This window comes from Scyliorhinus canicula, chromosome 5, assembly GCF_902713615.1.
Source record: "Scyliorhinus canicula chromosome 5, sScyCan1.1, whole genome shotgun sequence".
Lineage (NCBI taxonomy): Eukaryota > Metazoa > Chordata > Chondrichthyes > Carcharhiniformes > Scyliorhinidae > Scyliorhinus > Scyliorhinus canicula.
Window position 1 is genome coordinate 49177263 of NC_052150.1, and position 24256 is coordinate 49201518.

Consider the following 24256-nt stretch of genomic DNA (forward strand, 5'->3'; position numbering starts at 1 on the left):
TCGGGCGGCCCCGAAGGTGTGGAATCCTCTGCACCTTCAAGGGCTAGGCCGGCGCTGGAGTGTTTGGCGTCGCACCACGCCAACCGGCGCCGAAGGGCCTTCACCGGGCAGCACGATTTGGCGCATGCGCGAGAGCACCAGTGTGTGCTGGCAACATCCCAGTGCATGCGCAGGAGGGTTCTTCTCCGCACCGGCTAAGAGTGCCCCCACGGCACAGGCCCGCCCGCTGATCAGTGAGGCCACAACTGGAGTATTGTGTGCAGTCCTGGTCACCATTACAGGAGGGACATAATTGCTCTGGAGAGAGTGCAGAGGAGGTTTACAAGTATACTGCCAGGGCTAGAAAACTGTAACTATTAGGGAGATTGGATAGGTTGGGGTTATTTCCTTGGAACAAAAACCGCGGAGGGGTGACTTAAATGAGGTGTATAAAGTTGTGAGGGGAAGAGATAGTGGACAGGATAAAATTGATTCCCTTGGTGGAGAATTCTTGAACCAGGTGACACAGATTCAAGGTTAGTGGCAGAAGGTGTAGAACATGAGGAAGAACCTTTTTATGCAGAGGGTGTCTTGAATTCTCTGTCTGAGGTGGTGGTGGAGGCAAAGCCCAAAACACTTTGAAAAAGTACATGGACCTGCATCTTAAATGCTGTAAGCTACAGGGCTATAGACCAGATGCAGGAAGATTGGATTAGAAAGGACACCTGGGTGTCCTCGAGCTGGCATGGACAAGATGGGCCGAATTGCCTCCTTCTGTGCTGTAACCTTTCTACGGTTCTATAGTGTTGTGGTGAGTTACCCACTGCAGGATTCCTAGCCTTTGACCTGCTCTTGTAACCACAAAATTTATATGGCTAGTCCAGTTCATTTCTGGTCAATGATTAAACCCCAGGATGTTAATAATAGGAAATTCAGTGATGTTAATGTCACTGAATGTCAAGGGGCAATGGTTTGATTCTCTCTTATTGGGGAAGGTCATTGCCAGGCACTTGATTGGTGCAAATGTTACTTGCCAGTTGTCAACCTAAACCTCAATATTGTCCAGTTATTTCTGTTTTGCAGTGGACTGTTTAAGTATCTGAGGCATGCGGGTGGTGCTGAACAATTGTGCAATCATCAGTGAACATCCCCAAATCTGCCTTCATGCAGGAAGGAAGGTCATTGATGAAGTAGCTGAAGATGGTTGGGTCTAGGACATGACCCTGAAGAATTCCTGCAGTGATGTCCCAGGACTGAGATGACTGACCTCCAACAACCACAACCATCATCCTTTGTGCTAGATATGTCTCCAACCAGTGGAGAGTTTCCTCCCTGATTCCCATTGACTCCAGTTTTGCTTGGGCTCCTTGGTGCCATACTCAATTGAATGCTGCCTTGATCTCAAGGGCAGTCACTCTCATCTCACCTCCGATGTTCAGCTTTTTTGTCCATGTTTGAACCCAGGTTGTAATGAGGTCAGGTGCTGGTGGAACCCAATGAGCACGTCATAGAACATAAAACGATACAGCGCAGTGCAGGCCCTTCGGCCCTCGATGTTGCACCGACATGGAAAAAAAACTAAAGGCCATCTAACCTACACTATGCCCTTATCATCCATATGTTTATCCAATAAATTTTTAAATGCCCTCAATGTTGGCGTGTTCACTACTGTTGCAGGTAGGGCATTCCACGGCCTCACCACTCTTTGCGTAAAAAACCCACCTCTGACCTCTGTCCTATATCTATCTCCCCTCAATTTAAGGCTATGTCCCCTCGTGCTAGCCACCTCCATCCGCGGGAGAAGGCTCTCGCTGTCCACCCTATCTAACCCTCTGATCATTTTGTATGCCTCTATTAAGTCACCTCTTAACCTTCTTCTCTCTAACGAAAACAACCTCAAGTCCATCAGCCTTTCCTCATAAGATTTTCCCTCCATACCAGGCAACATCCTGGTAAATCTCCTCTGCACCCGTTCCAAAGCTTCCACGTCCTTCCTATAATGAGGCGACCAGAACTGTACGCAATACTCCAAATGCGGCCGTACTAGAGTTTTGTACAACTGCAACATGACCTCATGGCTCCGGAACTCAATCCCTCTACCAATAAAGGTCAACACACCATAGGCCTTCTTCACAACCCTATCAACCTGGGTGGCAACTTTCAGGGATCTATGTACATGGACACCGAGATCCCTCTGCTCATCCACACTGCCAAGAATTTTACCATTAGCCAAATATTCCGCATTCCTGTTATTCTTTCCAAAGTGAATCACCTCACACTTCTCCACATTAAACTCCATTTGCCACCTCTCAGCCCAGCTCTGCAGCTTATCTATGTCCCTCTGTAACCTGCAACATCCTTCCGCACTGTCTACAACTCCACCGACTTTAGTGTCGTCTGCAAATTTACTCACCCATCCTTCTGCGCCCTCCTCTAGGTCATTTATAAAAATGACAAACAGCAACGGCCCCAGAACAGATCCTTGTGGTACGCCACTCGTAACTGAACTCCATTCTGAACATTTCCCATCAACTACCACTCTCTGTCTTCTTTCAACTAGCCAATTTCTGATCCACATCTCTAAATCACCCTCAATCCCCAGCCTCCGTATCTTCTGCAATAGCCGACCGTGGGGAACCTTATCAAATGCTTTACTGAAATCCATATACACCACATCAACTGCTCTACCCTCGTCTACCTGTTCAGTCACCTTCTCAAAGAACTCGATAAGGTTTGTGAGGCATGACCTACCCTTCACAAAACCATGCTGACTATCCCTAATCATATTATCCCTATCTAGATGATTATAAATCGTATCTTTTATAATCCTCTCCAAGACCTTACCCACCACAGACGTTAGGCTCACCGGCCTATAGTTACCGGGGTTATCTCTACTCCCCTTCTTGAACAAAGGGACCACATTTGCTATCCTCCAGTCCTCTGGCACTATTCCTGTAGCCAATGATGACCTAAAAATCAAAGCCAAAGGCTCAGCAATCTCTTCCCTGGCTTCCCAGAGAATCCTAGGATAAATCCCATCCGGCCCCGGCGACTTATCTATTTTCACCTTGTCCAGAATTGCCAACACTTCTTCCCTACGCACCTCAATGCCATCTATTCTAATAGCCTGGGTCTCAGCATTCTCCTCCACAATATTATCTTTTTCTTGAGTGAATACTGACGAAAAGTATTCATTTAGTATCTCGCTTATCTCCTCAGCCTCCACACACAACTTCCCACCACTGTCCTTGACTGGCCCTACTCTTACCCTAGTCATTCTTTTATTCCTTACATACCTATAGAAAGCTTTTGGGTTTTCCTTGATCCTACCTGCCAAAGACTTCTCATGTCCCCTCCTTGCTCGTCTCAGCTCTCTCTTTAGATCCTTCCTCGCTTCCTTGTAACTATCAAGCGCCCCAACTGAAACTTCATGCCTCATCTTCACATAGGCCTCCTTCTTCCTCTTAACAAGAGATTCCACTTCTTTGGTAAACCACGGTTCCCTCGCTCGACCCCTTCCTCCCTGCCTGACTGGTACGTACTTATCAAGAACATGCAATGGCTGTTCCTTGAACAAGCTCCACATATCCAGTGTGCCCAACCCTTGCAGCCTACCTCTCCAACCTCTTAGTTATGGCTAACTAAGTGCTACTTGATGGCACTGCTGATGACCCCTTCCATTACTTTACTGCTGATTGAGAGTAGACTGATAGGGTGGTAATTGGCTGGATTGAATTTGCCCTGCTTTTTGTGTACTGGACATAACCTGGTTAATTTTCCACATCACCGTGTAGATGACAGTGTTGTAGCTGTACTGGAATAGCTTGGCCTGGGGTGTGGCACTTTCTGGAGCACACGTTATCAGTACTATTGCTGGAATATTGTCAGGATCCGTAACCTTAGCGGTAATCAGTGCCTTCAGCCATTTCTTGATATTACTCGGAGTGAATCGAATTGACTGAAGACTGGCGTCTGTGATGCTGGGGACTTCTGGAGGAGACTGATATGGACCATCCACTTTGCACTTCTGGATGAAGATTGTTGAGAATGTTTAGCCTTGCTTTTTACACTGATGTGCTGGGCTCTTCCATCATTCAGGATGGGGATATTGGTAGAGCAACTGCTGCGGGCTTGACTCGCCTTTTCCTTGGATTGCAGGTGAGCAAGGCTGAACAGGTTTCTGTCAGTAGACACCTTCTACAGATGGCCTGAAGGCACTTGACAGCAAAAAAAAAGAAGAATATGCCAAAGAGTGTCGGTGCCAGAACACAACCCTTTTTGACTCCACTGCGGATCGCAAAGATTTCCTTTGTTGCCCTGTCAGATTTGACCTTCCCCATCATGATGTTATGTCAAGGACAGCTCATTTTGTCCAGCTCCATAATTAAATCACCTCTGCTCTCTTGGTCGAATGCATTGGAGGAAGGCAATATACAGTGATCTCCCTTGTCAGGGCACTGATGGACCAAAATGATCATGTCAACTGTAGATCTTCAGTTCTGAAACCACACTGGAATTTGGTATGATGCATTCAGCCAACACCTGCAACCTGATGGATGCAATCTAGGCAATTACTTTTCCCACAGAGCTCAGCAGGGCGATGCCTTGATAGTTTTTATTCATTCCATTATCAGAGTTACAAAGTAAGAAGTCTTACAACGCCAGGTTAAAGTCCAACATGTTTGTTTCAAACATTAGCTTTCGGAGCACTGATCCTTGCTCAGGTGAGCAGGATCACCTGAGCAAGGATCAGTGCTCCGAAAGCTGGTGTTTTGAAACAAAAATGTTGGACTTTAACCTGGTGTAAGACTTCTTACTGTGCTCACCCCAGTCCAACGCCGGCATCTCCACATCAGAGTTACAAAGCCAAAGCTCAGAGTGGATAGGAGCAAACCCCTAATCCATCTCCCTGCCTGCTCCAAAATCCAAGTCAAACTGAATCCAATTCATGGTCCCCACAAGAGAGACATACCAGATCCAGGCATTACACCTGACCTCACGCTCGATCTTAGCCAAAAGGCTGAGAAGCGATGCAGCAATAGTTGTTGCAATTGCTGCAGTTGCCCTTTTAAAAAAATTCTGTCATGAGATCCGGGCATTGCTGACAAGACCACCCGTAATTGTCCTTGAACGGAGTGGCTTGCTCGGCCATTTCAGGGGGTAGTTAAGAGTCAACCACACTGTTGTGGGTTTGGAGCCATGTGTAAGCCAGACCAGGTAAGGATGGCAAATTTCCTTCCCGAAAAAGACATTAGTGAACTAGGTGGATTTCTATAACATTGCACCATTGCTAAGGGTGGGATTTTCCGGCCCTGCCCACTGGTGGGATATTCCAATGCCCCCAAAATCAGTGGACATTTGGTTGGCTCACTGAGTGAGATCCACCGCGCTCGGGCCAGAAAATCCCAGTCCGAACCTGACTTTAGATCCCAGATTAAAAATATCAATTTAATTTATATTCCACCAGCTGCCGTGTTGGGATTTGAACCTTCGTCCCCATGGCATTCTTCCTCCAATGACAATACCATGACGCACTGTATCTCCTGCATACAGGGTCACGGTCTTTGCATTATTCATATACTGGGGCACTGCTCTATTCCTCCAGCAGCATTGAAGAGGTTCATGCCGATGCTGCAGGGTGTTGGTTTTCTCTGCTTGATGAATTCAGTCAGTATTGCATCAGACTCTGGAGCTTTGCCCACGGCGTGCAAGTTAATAGCTTTGCTAACCTCCACATCTGTGAAATTAACATTCAGCTCTAACATGATAGGCAGACTTTCTAGGATGCCTAGAGTTTCCTTGGTGCTTGGTGATGTCACCACATAATCATGTGACATAATATACAGAAGGGTACTGGTTACAATACATAACACAAGACAAGAGCACAAACACTCTAAATGTTTTCCTTTTAATATACATTTGATGAGTTAACAATGATTAGATTCAGGATATGTGAAGAGTTATGTATTTTTCTTTGTGCATAATGTCCAGGAAAAACTCTTTGAAATTGATAATGAAACATCACACACGATGGATAAAGAAATGCAAAGGAAATCCAATTTATTCCTCTTTCAAAACAAATACTGCCCGAGGATTTGGTCATTGCATGTGACTACTTTATAAAGTGTATTTCCAGAGCCAAGGACATCCCAAGGCACTATCCAACCCACCAAGTGTAGTGATATTCAGATATCAATATACATGATCAATGAATGTAAATGTAGTACAGTCATTTGAACACTAGATGGCTCACAGTCAGATACTATAAGAACTGGTTTTCCGCCTTTTCTAAGTCAGATGATGCAGATGATGTGATTCAGAACAGCGAAGAAGCAAAACATAGAATAGCTAGAGTGAGAGAAGTTAGAACTAGTTGTTATAATAGTGTATAGTTATAGAGTTATCTGTATTGTACTTTAATTCTTTATTGTTAGTTTAGCGTTGAGTAAAAGGATTCACAGTTTATTATTTGTGTGGTGAACCACTGTGCACCTGTATTATGGGATGTACGGTAGGACCTGCACTACAGGTTCGCCGGTAGCCCCTGCCGGCTAGCTCCGCCCACAAGGAGCCGTATAAATATGCGTGACCTCCTCCTGATCAGCCATTTCGCCAGCTGCGGTAGGAGGCCACGCATCTGACTAATAAAGCCACAGTTGTACCAATCTGAGTCTTTCGTGCAATTGATCGGGCATCAATTTATTACAGTCAGTGCAGGTCCTACCGTACATCCCCTAATACAGGTGCACAATGGTTCACCACAATTTTATTACTCATTAAATAGTTTCATTAAATCTTTCAATAAGAAGATTATTGGTAATTTTATGATCCTGGTGGATTCAAGAGTAATATATATATTTTAGATAAGTCATTATTTAAAATGTAATGCCAAGTACTTTTGAAGTGTAACCAATATTGTAATGTAGAGAAATATAGCAGCCAATTTGTGTAAATGTCGGGAACCATAGCAGCCAAGGTGCCAGAGGCAGCAATGAGATAAAGACCAAATAATCTGTGTTAGTGATGTTGGTTGAGGGGGTCTTGCCTGTTGGTTGGAGAACATTGCACCTCCCAATTTTCCAGACTGCAAACATTCTGCAAACTCTGTTCTATTTCCACATGTGGAAGCTAAAAACGACCTCCCACTCCTCCCTCTGAACTGAGTTAAGAATTGACTCACTAAACTGCCAACTAATGCTGCAGCCTTGAATAATAGGCTTCCCTCCTTCTCCCCATCTCAGATAATCTAGGTATTACAACTGCTGTAGTCTGTTTCACTGAGACCTCTGCTGGAATAATGAATGGGAGCCATTCCGATATGAGGGTGCAGATCCCTCTGGAGGCCTTGTCACACCAGTTTCCATCACAGCCGCCTCACCCACTGATACGAAAAGCAGTTTTGATAGCTAACCCATGTAAGTTTCGGAGGTCCTAAAATTCCAGCCACTTTTCTTGGTATTATTCAGCTCCAGGAAGGTATGTTGGTATTCATTGGGAATTAGATCGTTGAAATCTGGTTCTCCATGCAACCCCCAACTTTCCAAGTCACTCACCATCCTGACTTGGAAATATATCTCTGTTGCTTAACTGTTGCTGGATCAAAATCCTGGAACTCCCTCCCGAACAGCACAGTGGGTGGGTGTGCCTACATCTCGGGGACTGCAGTGGTTCAAGAAGGCAGCTCACCACCACTTTCAGAAGGGCAATTTGAGATGGGCAAGAAATGCTGGCCTGGCCAGAAATGTCCACATCTCCTAAATTAATTTAAAAAAAATTAGATTGTGTGGTAGTTTGAGAGTGTTAATTATTAACCGCTTTACATATGAAAACTACTGAACTGTACTATGAGTACTTCTCGCCTGTAAACCAAATTGCATTTCTTTTTAAATGTAAGAGAATGAGAGTCAATGACTGCCTTTTTTCAGGAATACTAGATAGTTTGTTTTATTCTGAATCTATGATATAGGGGATGTGATGTGGATACTTTTAAATGACGCGGCCTAATGCAATTAATTATGCCAAAATCAGCTTTGAGAAAAGAAATTCTTCAACTTGAGAAGGAACAGGGTAACAGTTGGCAAGAAAGCAGGGTTCAATTTGGTCAAATCCCTTTTGATTGGACCTTTATGCTTCAAACTCTTTGATCCCTCACCCGGACCGATCTTTGTGTTTAAGCCTTCATGTACACAACAAAACCTTTAAAGGAATAGCTGCCTTCAGTGCCATGGAAATAAATGCCTAAACAGTCAGCAGGTTATTAGACCAACTAGTCAGATCAAATTCATGCACCACAGTGCAAAAATAAAGGGCTATCTTTTACCACCTCTCTTTCAGCCACTGAGATCACGAGCTAGCAAACATTTAACTTAAGTCACTGTGCCTGTGACGAATTTTATTTCAAATTTAGAGGACCTAATTATTTATTTTTTCCAATTAAGGGGCAATTTAGCATGGCCAATTCACCTGCACATCTTTGGGTTGTGGGGGTGAAACCCATGCAGACATTGTGAGAATGTGCAAACTCCACAAGGATAGTGACCTAGGGCCAGGATTTGAACCCGGGACCTCCGCGCCGTAGTCCCTGTGCTAACCACTGCGCCACATGCTGCTCTGCCTGTGCTGAATTAACAATAAAAAAACCAATCTGCTGTGCATCCCCTAAAAGTTTCTAGGTACGGTACAGTGACTCTGTCTGAATTGGACCACAATCATTCTCAGCGGGACCAACAGGGTTTGTGGGCAACCCAATTAATTTTGCTGTTGTAAGCTGCTGGTGAGCTGTTTCTTGCTTGAGCCCAAAGTTATTTTGCACAACGATCTATGCACCAGATGTTGTTTTCGCAGGACTTCAAGCTTCAGTGAGTCATGGCCTCAAGTGGGAATATCTTTTTCACTTACTGGCTATTTTCTCCTCTCTAGTCCTTCTCTTTCCTTTTCATTGAAGTTCGGGAAAATATGCGTTGGGCGAAATCCTCTGCAAATCTCAGATAATCTAGACAATATGCTACACAGGAAAGAGGTAGAAGAAGGCACCAACGCATACAGCTAACTACCTTTGCATCCAACTTGCCACTTTCACTTGGATCCCATAGTCTCTAACATTTCTGATCAATGAGCCAATCTTGCTAAAGTACATGTGGACTGCATCACACCACACCACCCTAATTGAGGTTATGCACTTTGGTAGGGAGGATGGACGCGGAGACTATTTCCTAAATGGGAAAGGCTTAGGCAATCAGAAGTGCAAAGGGATTTAGGAGTCCTAGTTCAAGATTCTCTTAAGGTTAACATGCAGATTCAGTCAGCAGTTAGGAAGACAACTGCAATGTTAGCATTCATGTGAGGTGGCCAGAATACAAAGGCAGGGATGTACTTCTGAGGCTGTAAAAGGCTCTGGTTAGTCACCATTTGGAATATTTTGAGCAGTTTTGCATCCCGCACCTAAGGAAGGATGTGCTGGCCTTGGAAAGGATCCAGACAAGGTTCACAAGACGATCCCTGGAATGAACCACAGCAATGTGGTTGACTCTTAACTGCCCCCTCAAGGGCAATTAGGATGGGCTATAAATGCTGGCGCAGCCTGCAACGCCCATGTCCCATGAGCAAATTGTTTTTAAAAAGCTTGTCATGTGAGGAGCAGTTGAGGACTCTGGGTCTGTACTTGTTGGAGTTTAGAAGGATGAGAGGGGATCTTATTGACACTTAACAGGATACTGAGACTCCTAGATGTGGACGTGGAGAGGATGTTTCCACTAGTAGCAAAAAATAGAACCCGAGGGCACAGCCTCAGAATGAAGGGACGATCCTTTAAAACTGAGATGCGAAGAGATTTCTTCAGCCATTGGGCAGCATGGTAGCACAGTGGTTAGTACAGTTGTTTCACAGCTCCAGGGTCCCAGGTTCGATTCCCAGTTTGGGTCACTGTCTGTGCGGAGTCTGCACTTTCTCCCCGTGTCTGCGTGGGTTTCCTCCGGGTGCTCCGGTTTCCTCCCACAGTCCAAAGATGTGCAGGTTAGGTGGATTGGCCATGATCAATTGCCCTTAGATTATGTGGGGTTGCAGGGTTTCGGGGATAGGGTGGAGGTATGGGGTTAAGTAACGTGCTCTTTCCATGGGCCGAATGGCCTCCTGCACTGTAAATTCTATGAATGGCGGTGCAGACCCGATGGGTCGAATAGCCTAATTCTGCTCCTATGTCTTATGGTCTTATGGACCCTTCTTGTTTTCGCTTCACTCGTGTTATTCCGAAACATCTAATACATCCCCATGCTGTTTACCTTGATTAATGTGTGCCTTTCTAAATAATGATTTATACTGTTGATAGACTCATAGAATTAACAGTTCTGCACTGGCCATTAGAAAGAGAACCCTACTTCAGCCCACACCTCCACCCTATCCCTGTAACCCGATAGCCCCTCCTAACCTTTTTGGACACTAAGGGTGGTAGCGAGCGGGAATTGCCAGGTGTTTCCCGACGGCCAACCCGGCGAGACCACGACTGATATCTGCCGTCAATTAGGGCTGGTACTGATGCCCCACGGGCTTCAGGGCGGAAATGGCTGTCCCGGACCTCTCCCGGCAGCTCCCCGTTAACAAGGGGGAGCAGCTCTTAAACTGCTCCCGCCAAGCAAACCCCTGACAGCATGCAGCCATGCCACCAAGGAGACCTGCACCACGTCTAGGAGACGCCGGGCCAGGTTGCTATACGTGTTGGAGGCGCGACAGGACACACTGTTCCCCTGAAGGGTTCATATGGTCAGCCACAGGTTAGCCGGTGCTGCCTGGGAGACACCGGCAGTGGCCATCAGCACAGGATATGTTACCAGGAGAACCGCCACCCAGTGCTGTAGGAAGCTCAATGAGCTCCACCGGGCCGCATGGATGAGTTGGCATTGGCCCCTTGACGTCGCTGCCCCCCCTCCCCCTCAACAAGCCAGCGGCTCACAAAGCCATCTCCTTGTCCCTGCAGGAGAAGTTGGCACACAATCAGTGGAAAAATGGCTAATCAGGCGGTGAGGTGCCGAACATCCGTGTCCTTAACTCCCATGAGGAACGGGCCCTGGAGGTCACGGGGGTGACCAAGGACAGAGTGGTCACCGACATCGAGGTTGGCCTGCACCGCATAGGTGAGAACCCATCGGTCCCGACACAGATGACCTATTACAGGTGAGTTCATGCCGCGCATAACGATCCTCTCTCCCACTGAACACAGGTCCATTCTCCTGACGGACCTCCATCCAATGGAGGCGGCCCATCTGGAGTGCCCCCTACCCTCGAGATCCTCAGAGGAAATTTCCGAGGATGACACCATTGAGGCCTCACAGCTGTCATCCCCACCTTCCACCAGCACACAGAGACACACCTCGGTGGGCAAAATTAGTGGACAGGCTTCTGGAGCACAATCTGGTGAGCACCACACAGTTGCTGATGCACATCAGGTGGAGGCAGGAACGCCCAGGAGGAACAACAGCTGCATCCCAGTCAGATGCAAAGCCTCTGGACCAGGTTAATCCGGAGCTGATGCAGACACTGGGGTGCGGCTGTGTGATTCAGAAGGGGCATGGGATTCAGGGTGATTTAGCAATTTGGATCAGAAATAGGCTAGCTGATAGAAGACAAAGGGTGGTGGTTGATGGGAAATGTTCTGACTGGCGTCCAGTTACTAGTGGTGTACCACAAGGATCTGTTTTGGGGCCACTGCTGTTTGTCATTTTTATAAACGACCTGGAGGAGGGCGTAGAAGGATGGGTGAGTAAATTTGCAGATGACACTAAAGTCGGTGGAGTTGTGGACAGTGCAGAAGGATGTTACAAGTTACAGAGGGACATAGATAAGCTGCAGAGCTGGGCTGATAGGTGGTAAATGGAGTTTAATGCAGAAAAGTATGAGGTGATTCATTTTGGAAGGAATAACAGGAAGACAGAGTACAGGGCTAATGGTAAGATTCTTGGTAGTGTGGATGAGCAGAGAGATCTCGGTGTCCATGTCCATAGATCCCTGAAAGTTGCCACCCAGGTTGAGAGGGTTGTTAAGGCGTACGGTGTGTTAGCTTTTATTGGTAGAGGAATTGAGTTTCGGAGCCATGAGGTCATGTTGCAGTTGTACAAAACTCTGGTGCAGCCGCATTTGGAGTATTGTCTGCAATTCTGGTCGCCACATTATAGGAAGGACGTGGAAGCATTGGAAAGGGTACAGAGGAGATTTACAAGGATGTTGCCTGGTATGGAGGGAAGATCTTATGAGGAAAGGCTGAAGGACTTGAGGCTGTTTTCGTTAGAGAGAAGAAGGTTAAGAGGTGACTTAATTGAGGCATACAAGATGATCAGAGGATTAGATAGGGTGGACATTGAGAGCCTTTTTACTCGGATGGTGATGTCCAGCACGAGGGGACATAGCTTTAAATTGAGGGGAGATAGATATAGGACAGATGTCAGAGGTAGGTTCTTTACTCAGAGAGTAGTAAGGGCGTGGAATGCCCTGCCTGCAACAGTAGTGGACTCGCCAACACTAAACGCATTCAAATGGTCATTGGATAGACAAATGGACGATAAGGGAATAGTGTAGATGGGCTTTGGAGGGGTTTCACAGGTCGGCGCAACATCGAGGGCCGAAGGGCCTGTACTGCACTGTAATGTTCTATGTTAGCGATCCTGCAGCAGGTCCATAGCCAATTGGAGGAATCCCAAAGGTCAAGGGCACAGGAAATGGCACCAGCAATGTGTGGCACCGAGGTCAACACTGCTGGAATGGCGGCCACATTGGAAAGCCTGGAGCACGACAACAGCAGCATGAGTGTTTGGTGTTACGCAGTCAGTGACGTACATGGCCGAGGGCCTGGACAGCATGTCCCAGTCACTGGGGGACATGTTCCTGAGGCAGGTGGACCTTGCCGAGGCACTATGGAAAATGTCCCAGTCTCAGGTTGGTATTGCTGAGGGGCCCCAGAGCATGTCCCAGTCGTTGAAGAACGTGTCCCAGAGACAGGTGCATATTGCCAAGGTACTCCAAAGCAATGGCCCAGTCACAGAGGGGCATCGCTTAGAGTGATGCAGGGGCCACTTGAGCTCACTCCAGCTGCCTCTCCGTCCCAACATGATCCCCAAAGCCGTACGGCATCGAGCACGGGTAGGGAGTGGCAGAGGCCGACCCAGAGCCTCCCTACAAGGAGATAACGGCGGTCACCAGCTCTCCTGCTGGTCACCCCCTGCTGACAACGGCACGTCTCGAGGTCACCGGGTGTAACAGGATGCCAGACCCTCGCCGCTGCCTCCTTTCCTCCATCCACCAGAGCTGCTCCCATGGATCCTCCCCGGACTCATCCTCCAGCCCCTCCTGGTCCAACACTTCCTCCTTAGACTAGGCCACATGTCCCTCCACCTCCAGCAGATCGCCCCGCTGCTGTGCCAGGTTGTGGAGGGCACATAAGACCACCACAAAGTGGGCGACCCTCTTTGGGGGGGGGGGGGGGGGGTGTACTGCAGTGCAGCACCATCGGGACTGCATTTTAAACAGTCTAATGCACCACTCCGTGACAGCCCAGGTGGCCACATGAGCCTCATTGCATTGGGTCTCTGCCCTCCACACAGGTGGCATTAGCCAAGAGCTCAGGGGTTGCCCTTTTCCCCCAAGATACAACCGGTCATCCTAGTATGTTCTTCGAAGACGCGGGAGATCTCCGAATGCCCAGGATGTAGCTGTTGTGCTCACTCCCGGGGAAGCGTGCACATATGTGAATATCCGGAGGTGGTGGTCACACATGAGCTGGATGTTCAGGATGTGGAATCCCTTCCTGTTGATGAAGGACACTCTTGGACTGCCCGGTGCGCTCAAGGCGACATGTCTACCATCTATTACCTCCTGGACCTGGACCATCTCGGTTATGGCGGAGAATCCTGCTGCCCGGGCACCTTGATGGGTTTGGTCCAGTTTAAAGTTTATGTAATCGAGGGCGGCACGTGGCGCAGTGGTTAGCACTGGGACTACGACGCTGAGGACCCGGTTTCGAATCCTGGCCCTGGGTCACTGTCCGTGTGGAGTTTGCACATTCTCCCCGAGTCTGCGTGGGTTTCACCCCCACAACCCAAAGATGTGCAGGTTAGGTGGACTGGCCACGCTAAATTGCCCCCCCACCCCCCGATCCCACAGCAGCCAATGCACTAGCTTCACATTTTTAAATATGTGTGCTGAAGGTTGCCTGCGTGACCGCTCGCTGGGGAGCCAGTTAGATCACCAGGAGATTGGGGGTCCATCTTGTTAACGAAAGGGAGATTGGTCTTAATCAGCGATTATTGGTTCTCACCATTAGGTGGGATCTGGAACCTGCCAACGGGAGCGAGCGGGTTACATCAGTGTTCTCAAAGTCTGGGGCGCGACCCGCGGGTGGGTCGCAGGCGGGTGTCGGGATGGTCACGGAGCCGTTGTCCACGGCACTCCCAATCGCGCAAATCCCCGCGCAGCAGCCGGCTTTTCATAACGCAAACATGTTAAAAAAATAAATAAAAAATTCGGGCGCATTGCGCATGCGTGCACGATGATCGCTGCGCATGCGCAGAAAATTCGGCCGCATTTGCGCGCCAATAATCGGGCACGCATGCGCAGTGCGGCCGCTATTTTTAAAAAAGGTTGCAGCTTTTTGTTTCACAAGTTCTGTAGTAGTTTTTTTTCATTTATTTTACTCATTTTATTTTATTTTTTACAGGTTCGGGGGGCGGTTTATTTGATAAAATTTTGCAGAAAAAAAATTCAGAATTTTGGACAGATGGAGACTCCATACTTTCCGACACCAGAAGGCTTCACCTTCATCCAACAGGTTCCATTGGAGGAGCGTGTACGTGGGCCAAAGGGACCCAAAACCATTTTCTCCATTTTTGTCAGCAGCAAACAAGATAAGAGAAAATGGTGGGTCGTGCAGGTCGGCCAGCGTGGGTCGCGAAGGTCGGCCGGTGTGTGTCGCGAAGGACGGCCGGGTTGAGTTCCGAAGGTTGGCTGGTTGGTAAAAATGGGTCCCCGGAAAAAAAGTTTGAAGAACACTGGGTTAGATCATAAACAGGCCGGCGGGATCCCGATTTTAGCCTTTCCCGTGATCTAACCAGTTTGTATGGATCCACACTGGGTGCATCGTGGCTGTTAGTTCACACCTTGTGTATTTTACGCCTGATTAAGATAACTGGCCAGTTGCTATTGGTTGAACTGTTATTCACATTCCTTTTCTATCATGTGAATATCATTTTATGGGGGGACCATTATATAAGAATGTCAAATGATTAAAGGTGAAATAGAGCATTTTGTTAAGTTTGATTGTAACTCATGACTTCTCCACATGGGATTGCTTCCTGCAGAGATATTTCAGAGGGACCCCGTCACTGCAAATAACTTCAAAAACAGACTCCAGTTAAACACAATTTAAATTGATGTGTCTTTCTGATTATGTCAATACTAGCTCGATAATGCTCCTATGATGCACCTTGGACAGTTTTACTGCAATAAAACTGCTTTAAAATGTAAGTTTGAGCTCCTAAATAATTAGGATAAGATCTCTGATTAATTCATGCATTGGGGAAGCAAATCCAAAGTAAAGGAATAACTGGTTGACTCTCTTGGCTTGCATTTTTAAAAATTAAATAAGGCTTACATCAATGAAAGTTCATACAGATACAAAGTTGAAATTCTTATAACTTTAAATTAGCTGGCCACATTAATGTTGGGAATGAGTGCTAGATAGCACTAAACCAACATAAGATTGTCAAATTAGATAATATATAATGGCCAAGATGGTGTCAGATTTATTTCGTTATTTTAAGTTTCCTTTTCATACACTTATAAGGATAGGCAGAACTACTGCTGAGTGAATGAAGCACGTGCAAAATGGTTGTCGTTGATGCAGTTAATATGTATGATCTATTTCAATTGCTTTAAACAAGATTTGTCAAATTCATTAGGATCAGGGACTACAGAAAAATCTTTGAATAACCGTTACTTAAAATCAATGCTTTAATATAAGATGGTCCACTTTGAGGTTGCAGGAAATAGCTTTAAAAAAATGCAATTGACACATTCACTCTCACAACAACTTGTATAATGTCTTTTATGTAATAAATCATTGCAAGGCATTTCAAAGGAGCATTATATAATGCTAAATCACACAATAAGGTATTAGATCAGATGACCAAAGTTTTGATCTAAGAAATCAGGAGTGTCTTAAAGGTGGAAAGTGAAATGGAGAGATGGAGAGGCGAAGGAAGGGAATTCTAGAGCTGAGGCAACTGAAGGAGTAATACCCAAGAGGCCGACATTCAATGAGCATAAGTCTCTCTGAGAGTTGTGAGGCTAAAGGAGATTCGAGATAGGGAGAAGTGAGGCCGTGGCGGCAAATGAAATTGAGGACGAGAATTTCAAATTTATTATTTTTTTAAAAATCAAGACATTGACTGAGAGCCAAAAAAGGTGCGTGATCACAGGGGTGATAAGTAACCAAGACTCGGCATGAGAAAGGAATTAGAAGGAAATGTTTTTTAAAAATTGGTATTTGTAAAATCTCCAAGAATAATTAAAGATTCCACATCTGGAATGATTATTTTTCAGTGCCAGGGAGGCTATTTAACAGTAATTAATATCTATACCATTGAAAGAGTACTGAGTCTGGAAAGGCCAACAATGAACTATTTTGTATGTCATCTAAAATTTGGGACATTATTTAAACTTTGAAATGGATGAAACATTCTTTCATAGGGCCATTATTATCTCACATAGGAAAGGCGTGGTTTGATTTAATCTGTAGTACTTTGCCGCTGGTAACTTTCGCGATGATTACCTATATCTGAACAATAACAGTAACAAGAAAGAAATTGAACTTCACTGTACGATAGCAGATGACCAACAAATGCCAAGTTGACATACATAAGAGCTGGTTGGATTATTGTTATGTGATTTACTTAGAGGTAGGCCTTAACAAGCTACAAATTACATCCTGAGCATTTGGTGCTGCCTGAAATAGACAGCGTGTTTAACATGCTGGAAGAGGTAGCTTTATAATTCACAATGGTTCTGAGAATGCGTTAGTGCTATTTGCCTGATTTAAATATGGAGAATTTAAGTAGTGGGGATTGCATTAAACTTATATGTAATAATTTTTGGCCACAGTTAAACTACTGTCTGCAAGTTTTACACTTTAAAGCTGTAGAGGGTATCTATTTTGGATTCATTAGGTGATTAAATGACATGGGATCAAGTTTTGTGAAGGAGTATTTCCACTGGAGCAGTGAAAGCTGACAGATATTTCAAATGTATGAGGAGTTTTGATGAAGTGAATAGACAAAAGACTTTTGACAAAGAGTCGCACAGACTCAAAACATCGGCTCCGTTCTCTCTCCACAGATGCTATCAGACCTGCTGAGATTGTCCAGTGTTTTCTGTTTTTGTTTCAGATTGCAGCATTGCAGCCATTTGCTTTTATCTTAGACAAAGACTTTGGTAGGGTGGGTTCCCGAATATGTCATTAATTTAAAACAGTCACAAAGAGAGTGAGGAGGAAATTTGCAGGAATATTTTTGTTCAGCAGTTTGTTAACGCGGCCGAGGCAGACACTTGTTTTTTTTTTAAGAGAAAGATGAATAAATATTTGAAGCAGCGACCTGAGGAGTGAGCATGCAAATAGGATCAGTTTTCGATCTCTAGTAAGGAGCTTTCTGTACGATAATTAACTACACCTTTTGAATCCAAAGGTCTGCTGACGTTGGTGAACTGTGCCAAGGTGAAGTGGGGAACGACTCTGCAGGTGGTGTCCACCTTTGCTAAAGTGATCGCCTTAATCGTTATCATCGTAGCTGGGCTGGTGAGGCTTTGTCAAGGTAAATGGATTTAACTTGATTTGTAACACAATTTTAATTGTGTGGAATTCACTGAGGTATAGAATACAATATACAAAGGTTTTGCGTTTGTAAAGTAATTAAATATTCCTAATGGTTTCAACGTTATTGAAATTCTTCACATATTGCAGAATTGCAATTACAAGTTGTACTGTGAGTAGGGGTCTTTCTGTCTTTCTCACACTCTGTCTCTCCTGCTCTCCCTCTCGCAACACATAATTGGGCATAATGATCCACTTTGGCTTAACTTGGATTCTTGCCTGAGTCAGAAGGTTGTGTTTTAAGCACCCCTCCAGGGATCAGGTAATCTCGGCTGACATTTGAGTGCCATACTGAGACAGTGTTACATTGTCCAAAAAAAGCTGCTTTTCAGATGAGGTATTAAATCGAGGCCTCCTTCCCCACCTTGTCTAGATGAAAGTGAAAGATCCCATGGCACTAATTGAAGAAGAGGAAGTTGGTTGTTCTTCCTCAACGAACATAGCAAACTGTTTATTGATTCATGAATTTTCCTTGGACCGGAATTTTGTAATCCTCCTCTTCAAAGGATATGTTGAGAATGTGCAAAGGGCCGTTTAACCGTAAACCCACCACTTTCTTCCCCCTTGATTCTGAATGTTTATGAACTTTGCAGAATATTTAAGGATAGATTTGGAGAGGCAAGGCTTAGTGCAGAGGTTTGCTCAGTGGGAGTGTGGGATTTATTGGCAATCCTCCCAATCTTTCAGTGATTCTTTATAATTGTCGGATTATTCTAAGTGGCATTGATTGGTTAAGCCAAATCTTGACTTAATCTGCAAGGCAGCAGGTTGCATTTTTCAGTCCCACACTTGTCTCCTAAATTTAGAACCTCATCTTGTCAAATGCTGGGAAGTATCATCTCGCAAAACTTACCCATGTGTTTCTAAGACTGGAAAGTATAGCAGTTTCTCAGAAAAAAATGTTCTTCCTGCCATGTTAAAAAAACACTTTTGATCGCAAAGGTTTCAGAATCGTTGCCTTATGTGAGCATAAGAAATAGGAGGAGGAGGAGGCTATTCAGCTCTTGGAGCCGTCTCTGCTTTTCAATTAGATCGTGGCTGACATTTGATTATAACACCATTTTCTTCCACTGTCGCTGTATCCCTTGGCCGTTTTAATATGTCGATCTCAGTCTTGAATGTACTCGATCGCTGAGCACAATACACTGGGCCAGAGAATTCCAGAGTCACGACTCTTTGATTGTAGAAGTTCCTCTTCCTCCCAGTCCTAAAAGTCCTGTCCCTTATTCTGATACCGTGGGTGAAATTCTCCACCTCGCGACGCCGCAGACGTGAACCGTAATCATGCGGAGAATCGGTTGTCAGTCCAAAATCGAGTTCCGAGCCCCGCTCCGATTCAGGGGCCATGCTTCAGTCCTTTACTGGTGGAAATAACAAGGTTGGTACCCTGTGCTTCCCAGCGACGTGCAAAAATTGCATTTAAATGTGATTAGCGGGTTGGACACAGTATGTTCTGCGCTTCTCTGATGCTCCCCGGACGTGATTGCTACATGTATTTACAAACGTGCACTAGGCGCATGGCTGCAGAGGGGGAGCAGAAGTCTGAAAAAACAGAGAAAAGCTGTTTAAAACTGTCAGCCTTGCTAGGGAATGGCTGATTCTGCCAAGTCCATGAACTTGGGATCGGGATGGTCAGGCTCGGACCACCATTACTACAATTTGTCTTTTAAATACATCCTTTTGGTGCTACTTACAGGCTCCTGGCTGCTCACACTGCTGAGTGCTGCCTGTGTCCTTTAAATGCTCAGAAGGCCTCTGGTCATCTGGGAGCCACCCAGGCTGCCACACTGAACACCCTCATACCCCAGCTGTATCATCAAAGACCATGCTCAATAAGGAGCCCACTAGCTGTTGCCACTCATCAGAAGCGCTGCCCCAAGGCAGAGGAAGCAGGGGATCAGCAGAGCTCACCCCAACCAGAGAACACCTATGCCGCACCCTTTGAAACCCTCCTTCTACAATCAAGGACTCACCAGTGACCCCCGCCCCCTCCTGATCACCTCCTGCTCAAGTTGGCAGTGCCGACGGCCTCTGCCACCACCTCCCAGGCAGTGTTCGGGGGGGCAGGCTTGAGTCTGTGGCCCATGGTAGAGAAGAGAGTATCCTTCCACTCCTTATCGATATGGAGTTGTTTGTCCACGTCGGACTGCAGACCTCTGAGGGCAAGTCTTCTCAGCCATCTCGGTGGCTGCAGTGTGTGGTAAGTGGAGCACTTAAAAACTGCTCCAGTTGTCGGGCTCTTTGGCTGTAAAGTCGTGCCAGGACAGTGCTGGTCCATTAACTTGTGCTGAATTGAGATAGCGACCACAACGGGAACATGAGCTTCACACAATTCAGTCCTGGTGTCAACACTTAAGGTGCAATTTAAATGAAATGAAACAGATCCGATGTCGAGCGCTTTAAGCCAGGTAATTCCAGGGAACACCGTGGCTAACTCCGGCTCACGGTTGCATGGTGGTTAGCATCAATGCTTCACAGCTCCAGGGTCCCAGGTTCGATTCCCGGCTGGGTCACTGTCTGTGTGGAGTCTGCACGTCCTCCCCGTGTGTGCGTGGGTTTCCTCCGGGTGCTCCGGTTTCCTCCCACAGTCCAAAGATGTGCGGGTTAGGTGGATTGGCCATGCTAAATTGCCTGTAGTGTAAGGTTAATGGGGGGATTGTTGGGTTACGGGTATACGGGTTACGTGGGTTTAAGTAGGGGGATCATTGCTCGGCACAACATCGAGGGCCGAAGGGCCTGTTCTGTGCTGTACTGTTCTATGTTCTATGTTCTATGTAGTGCATATCAAAGTGCTGCTTACTGTAGCACTTTAATATGCAGATTAGCCGCATCTGGATTATGACGTCTCGCGCGATCCTGTTAGATCCCACGATGCGTGGTGGGGTGGATAAATCTCACGAGGCCTTTTGCAAGATTTACCGGATGCATCGTGCCCCGGTCTGGGTCCAATTCAGCCGTTATATTTTGTACACAGTCTCCCAAACACAGAATTCTGCCCAGTGTCCCCAGTTCCAGACTGCACCTCCCCAGCCAGGGGATGCACCTTTCCTGCATCTACCCTGTCAAGCCCAATAATAATTATCAATGTTTGAATGAAATTGCCTCTTTTGCGACTAAACTCTGGAGAATAAAGGTCTAGTCTATTTAATCTTTCCACAGAAGACAGCCCCTCTATCCCAGGTATTAGTCTGGTGAATCTTCGTTGCATTCCCTCTGTTTTCTTTGTCCCTCCTTTCTTAAACAGTGATTTTACACTTGTCTCCTTCCAACCAGCAGGCTCCATTTCAGAGTGTATAGAATTTTGAAAGCTGACCACCGGTTCATCCACTATCACTACAGCCACTCTTTCAACACTCTGGGATGCTAATCATCCGGTCCAGGAAACTTATCTACCTTAATCAAATTAATTTGTCTAGTCCTGTTTTTTAAAAAACTAGTATTAATATCCTGCAGTTCCTCGTTTACACTAGTCCCTTGTTTCTCCATTATTTCTGAGCGGTTTTTAATATTTTCCTCCGTTAACACAGACACAAAGTATTAGTTTAGTTTCTCTGCCACTTCCTTGTTACCCCATATGTGTTCAGCATACTCATTGAACACATTGATTTCCATCTCCTAATACTGGAATTCTCTATTGCAGGAGAAACAAATAAGTTCCAAAATTCCTTTCAAGGCTCCAAGTTCAACGGTGGGGAGATGGCCCTGGCTCTGTATTCAGCACTATACTCTTACTCCGGTTGGGATACTCTTAACTTTGTGACGGAAGAGATCCAAAACCCTGAAAGGTGAGTATTGCGATGACTCAATTTGTAAAAGTTAGGGCTGCTTTTCCAACCTGTCCCAAAAGCAGGCAGCATAATGACAGAAGTGGCTGGAGAATGAGCAGAGAGGATCCCCTGCACGTTTCCAGCCTGATTTGGATTCATTGCTTAGTCTATTCGCTGGCCAACTCTTCCCTGCAGTGTTACCTGTAAGTTCCAGCAGCGAGACAGCGCTCCATGCCTGGTCTGTTTTCTTTTCCTGCTCATCTTTCTCTCCTAAGACAACAGTTTTTTAAAAATAAAGTAATTTATCACTTGTTGACAGTCGCCTTTTAGATTGCTTTAGAACCCCAAATGTGACCGACCGAGTTCCTACACCACTTTCTGATGTTGAATATTGGCAAGAGAACCAAAAACTGAATTACGTCCCTTATTTGCATATGAAAAGGGCTTAAGGCCTGTTTTAGGTCATTACTAACAATGTCTTTTTAAAAAAGTAAATGCAACTGGCAATCAGCTGGATGGTTTTCATGCATGTTGTTGTTGAAAACTCACCACTATTCTTAGAATTTCCCCTATACCAAAAATGGTCGATATTCTAAATGGTGAACAGGGATTCTCACTCCCTGACTCCAATGCAGGCTTCGGTGGGTGCTATTCAGGTCAAACTATATTTTCAAGTTATCCCTCGGTATAACCCATACCTTCACCGAAGAATTTTACCTACTTACCCCTTAGTAGCATTGATACCCTGGGTCCTGTGTTGCTAAGTAAGTAAAGTAGGCTAATAACCACTGTTTCAGGTTAAAACTTTTCAGTTATTTTATTATTATATATATTTTTTACTTTTAAAAGATGCAATCACTGTCTTTACAGAAAAGTAAAAAGATCTTGCTTCTACAGGGTCGGGGAATCGCCCGGGGCCGGCGTGAATCCCGTCCCCGCCGTGGCCGGAATTCTCCGCCACCTGGGAATCGGCGGGGGCGGGAATCGCGCCGATCGGCGGGCCCCCCGCGGCGATTCTCCGGCCCGAGATGGGCCGAAGTCCCGCTGCGGTCAGGCCTCTCCCGCCAACATGGTTTAAACCACCTCTGGTGCCGGCCAGAGCAGGTGGCGCGAGCGGGCCCCGGGATCCAGGGGGGGGTGGGGGGGGCGTGCGGGGCGATCTGACCCCGGGTGGTGCCCCCACGGTGGCCTGGCCCGCAATAGGGGCCCACCGATCGGCGGGCGAGGCCTGTGCGGAGGCGGAAGAGACCCCCTCCGTCGTGTATGCGCTGGGGTGACGTCAGCGGTAGCTGACGCTCCGGCGCACGCGCGGACTCATGCTGACCGGCGAAGGCCTTTCGGCCAGCCGTTCGCGTCGGTCGGTGGGGTGCCAAAGGCCGTTCGCGTCGGTCGTGGAGCGGGAGTCACTCAGGCGCGGGACTCCACACCTTTGGGGAGGCCCGACGCCGGAGTGGTTCTTGCCACTCCGGTACACCGGGACCCCCGCCCCGCCGGGTAGGGGAGAATCCTGGCCCTTTTCTTCTTTAGATGTATTCGCTGGTGAGCTCGGTTGCTATGTCCTATCTTTCCCATGTACCGAGCTGTGAGAGCTGACTCTGCTGGCTATCTCTGAGCTGACTCTGCCTCCTCTTTAAATTCTAGTCTTCCTTAGATGTATTAGCTGTTTTAGCTCGGCTGCTATGTCTTATCTTCCCCATGACCGAGCTGACTGTAAGCTGACTCTGCCTGTTTCTCTTGTTCCTTCTCTGCTTCTCTCCTCTCTCTGAGTTCTGGTAGTTCTTGCTCTGGTCTCTGTGTTTATATTCTCTTTCTAACAGTTATTAAGTTTTTATGACTTTATTGTAAAGTAACTTTTATTTCACTTTGATTGTAAAAAGTATCTTTGATCTAAACATTCTAATACAACTAAGTATTCATTTTGACATGATCTCATAGATCTGATTACATTCTTCCTTTGTGATGTTCAAAGTTCCTTTGTGATATTCAAAAATGCTTTGGTTTCAATAGAGGTGTGAATTTTGGTTTGGTTCCTGACATTTCTATAGTTTTATTATCGAATTGTGTCCCCAGCTCATAACTTTGACTTTGATTTTGGCTTTAAATTATGTTTCTCGTAGACTGATAGTCTCCAATTTTCTTTAATTTACGTGGCGTTAGCAGAATTTCACACCTAGAATTGTCACCAAATTCAACTGACCCTCATCTTGTCCTTTCCAGCTGCTTACTAAGACAGTTAATTTCAATGAAGGTGTGAAACATTGCTTTTAGCTGTATGCTAAAAATTCACTTGGTTATAACTTGAAAGGTTTACATTTATCACCTAGCTCAACTGAAACCCTCATCCATGCTTTTCCAGATGCTTACTAAGATAGTTACTTTCAATGAAGGTGTGATCCATTGTTTTTAGCTTCATACAAAAATCCTGTGTTTGCTAAGCCTGTTTGGGAGAAAGAATCTGCATTTTATAATCCTGCTCTTTGCAGCTGCTGTTAACCCTTCGTGGGATCTTTCCCTGTATCCTCCCATGTTTCTCTCAGACCAGATATTGTCAGACTTCCATGTTTCAAATGACACATCTTTCCATATTTTCAATAACAATGCCCAT

General features: G+C 46.1%; 1 protein-coding gene across 4 annotated transcripts in view; it reads left to right on the plus strand.

The window, feature by feature from the left end:
* Positions 1-24256, plus strand: part of si:dkeyp-120h9.1 (uncharacterized protein LOC566469 homolog) — a 121143-nt gene that overhangs the window by 60442 nt on the left and 36445 nt on the right. For all 4 annotated transcript variants that reach the window (XM_038797026.1, XM_038797023.1, XM_038797025.1 and 1 more), the window contains 2 exons: positions 17700-17825; positions 21525-21669. In XM_038797026.1, the coding sequence (XP_038652954.1) occupies positions 17700-17825; positions 21525-21669 (271 nt within the window). The remainder of the gene's footprint in view (positions 1-17699; positions 17826-21524; positions 21670-24256) is intronic.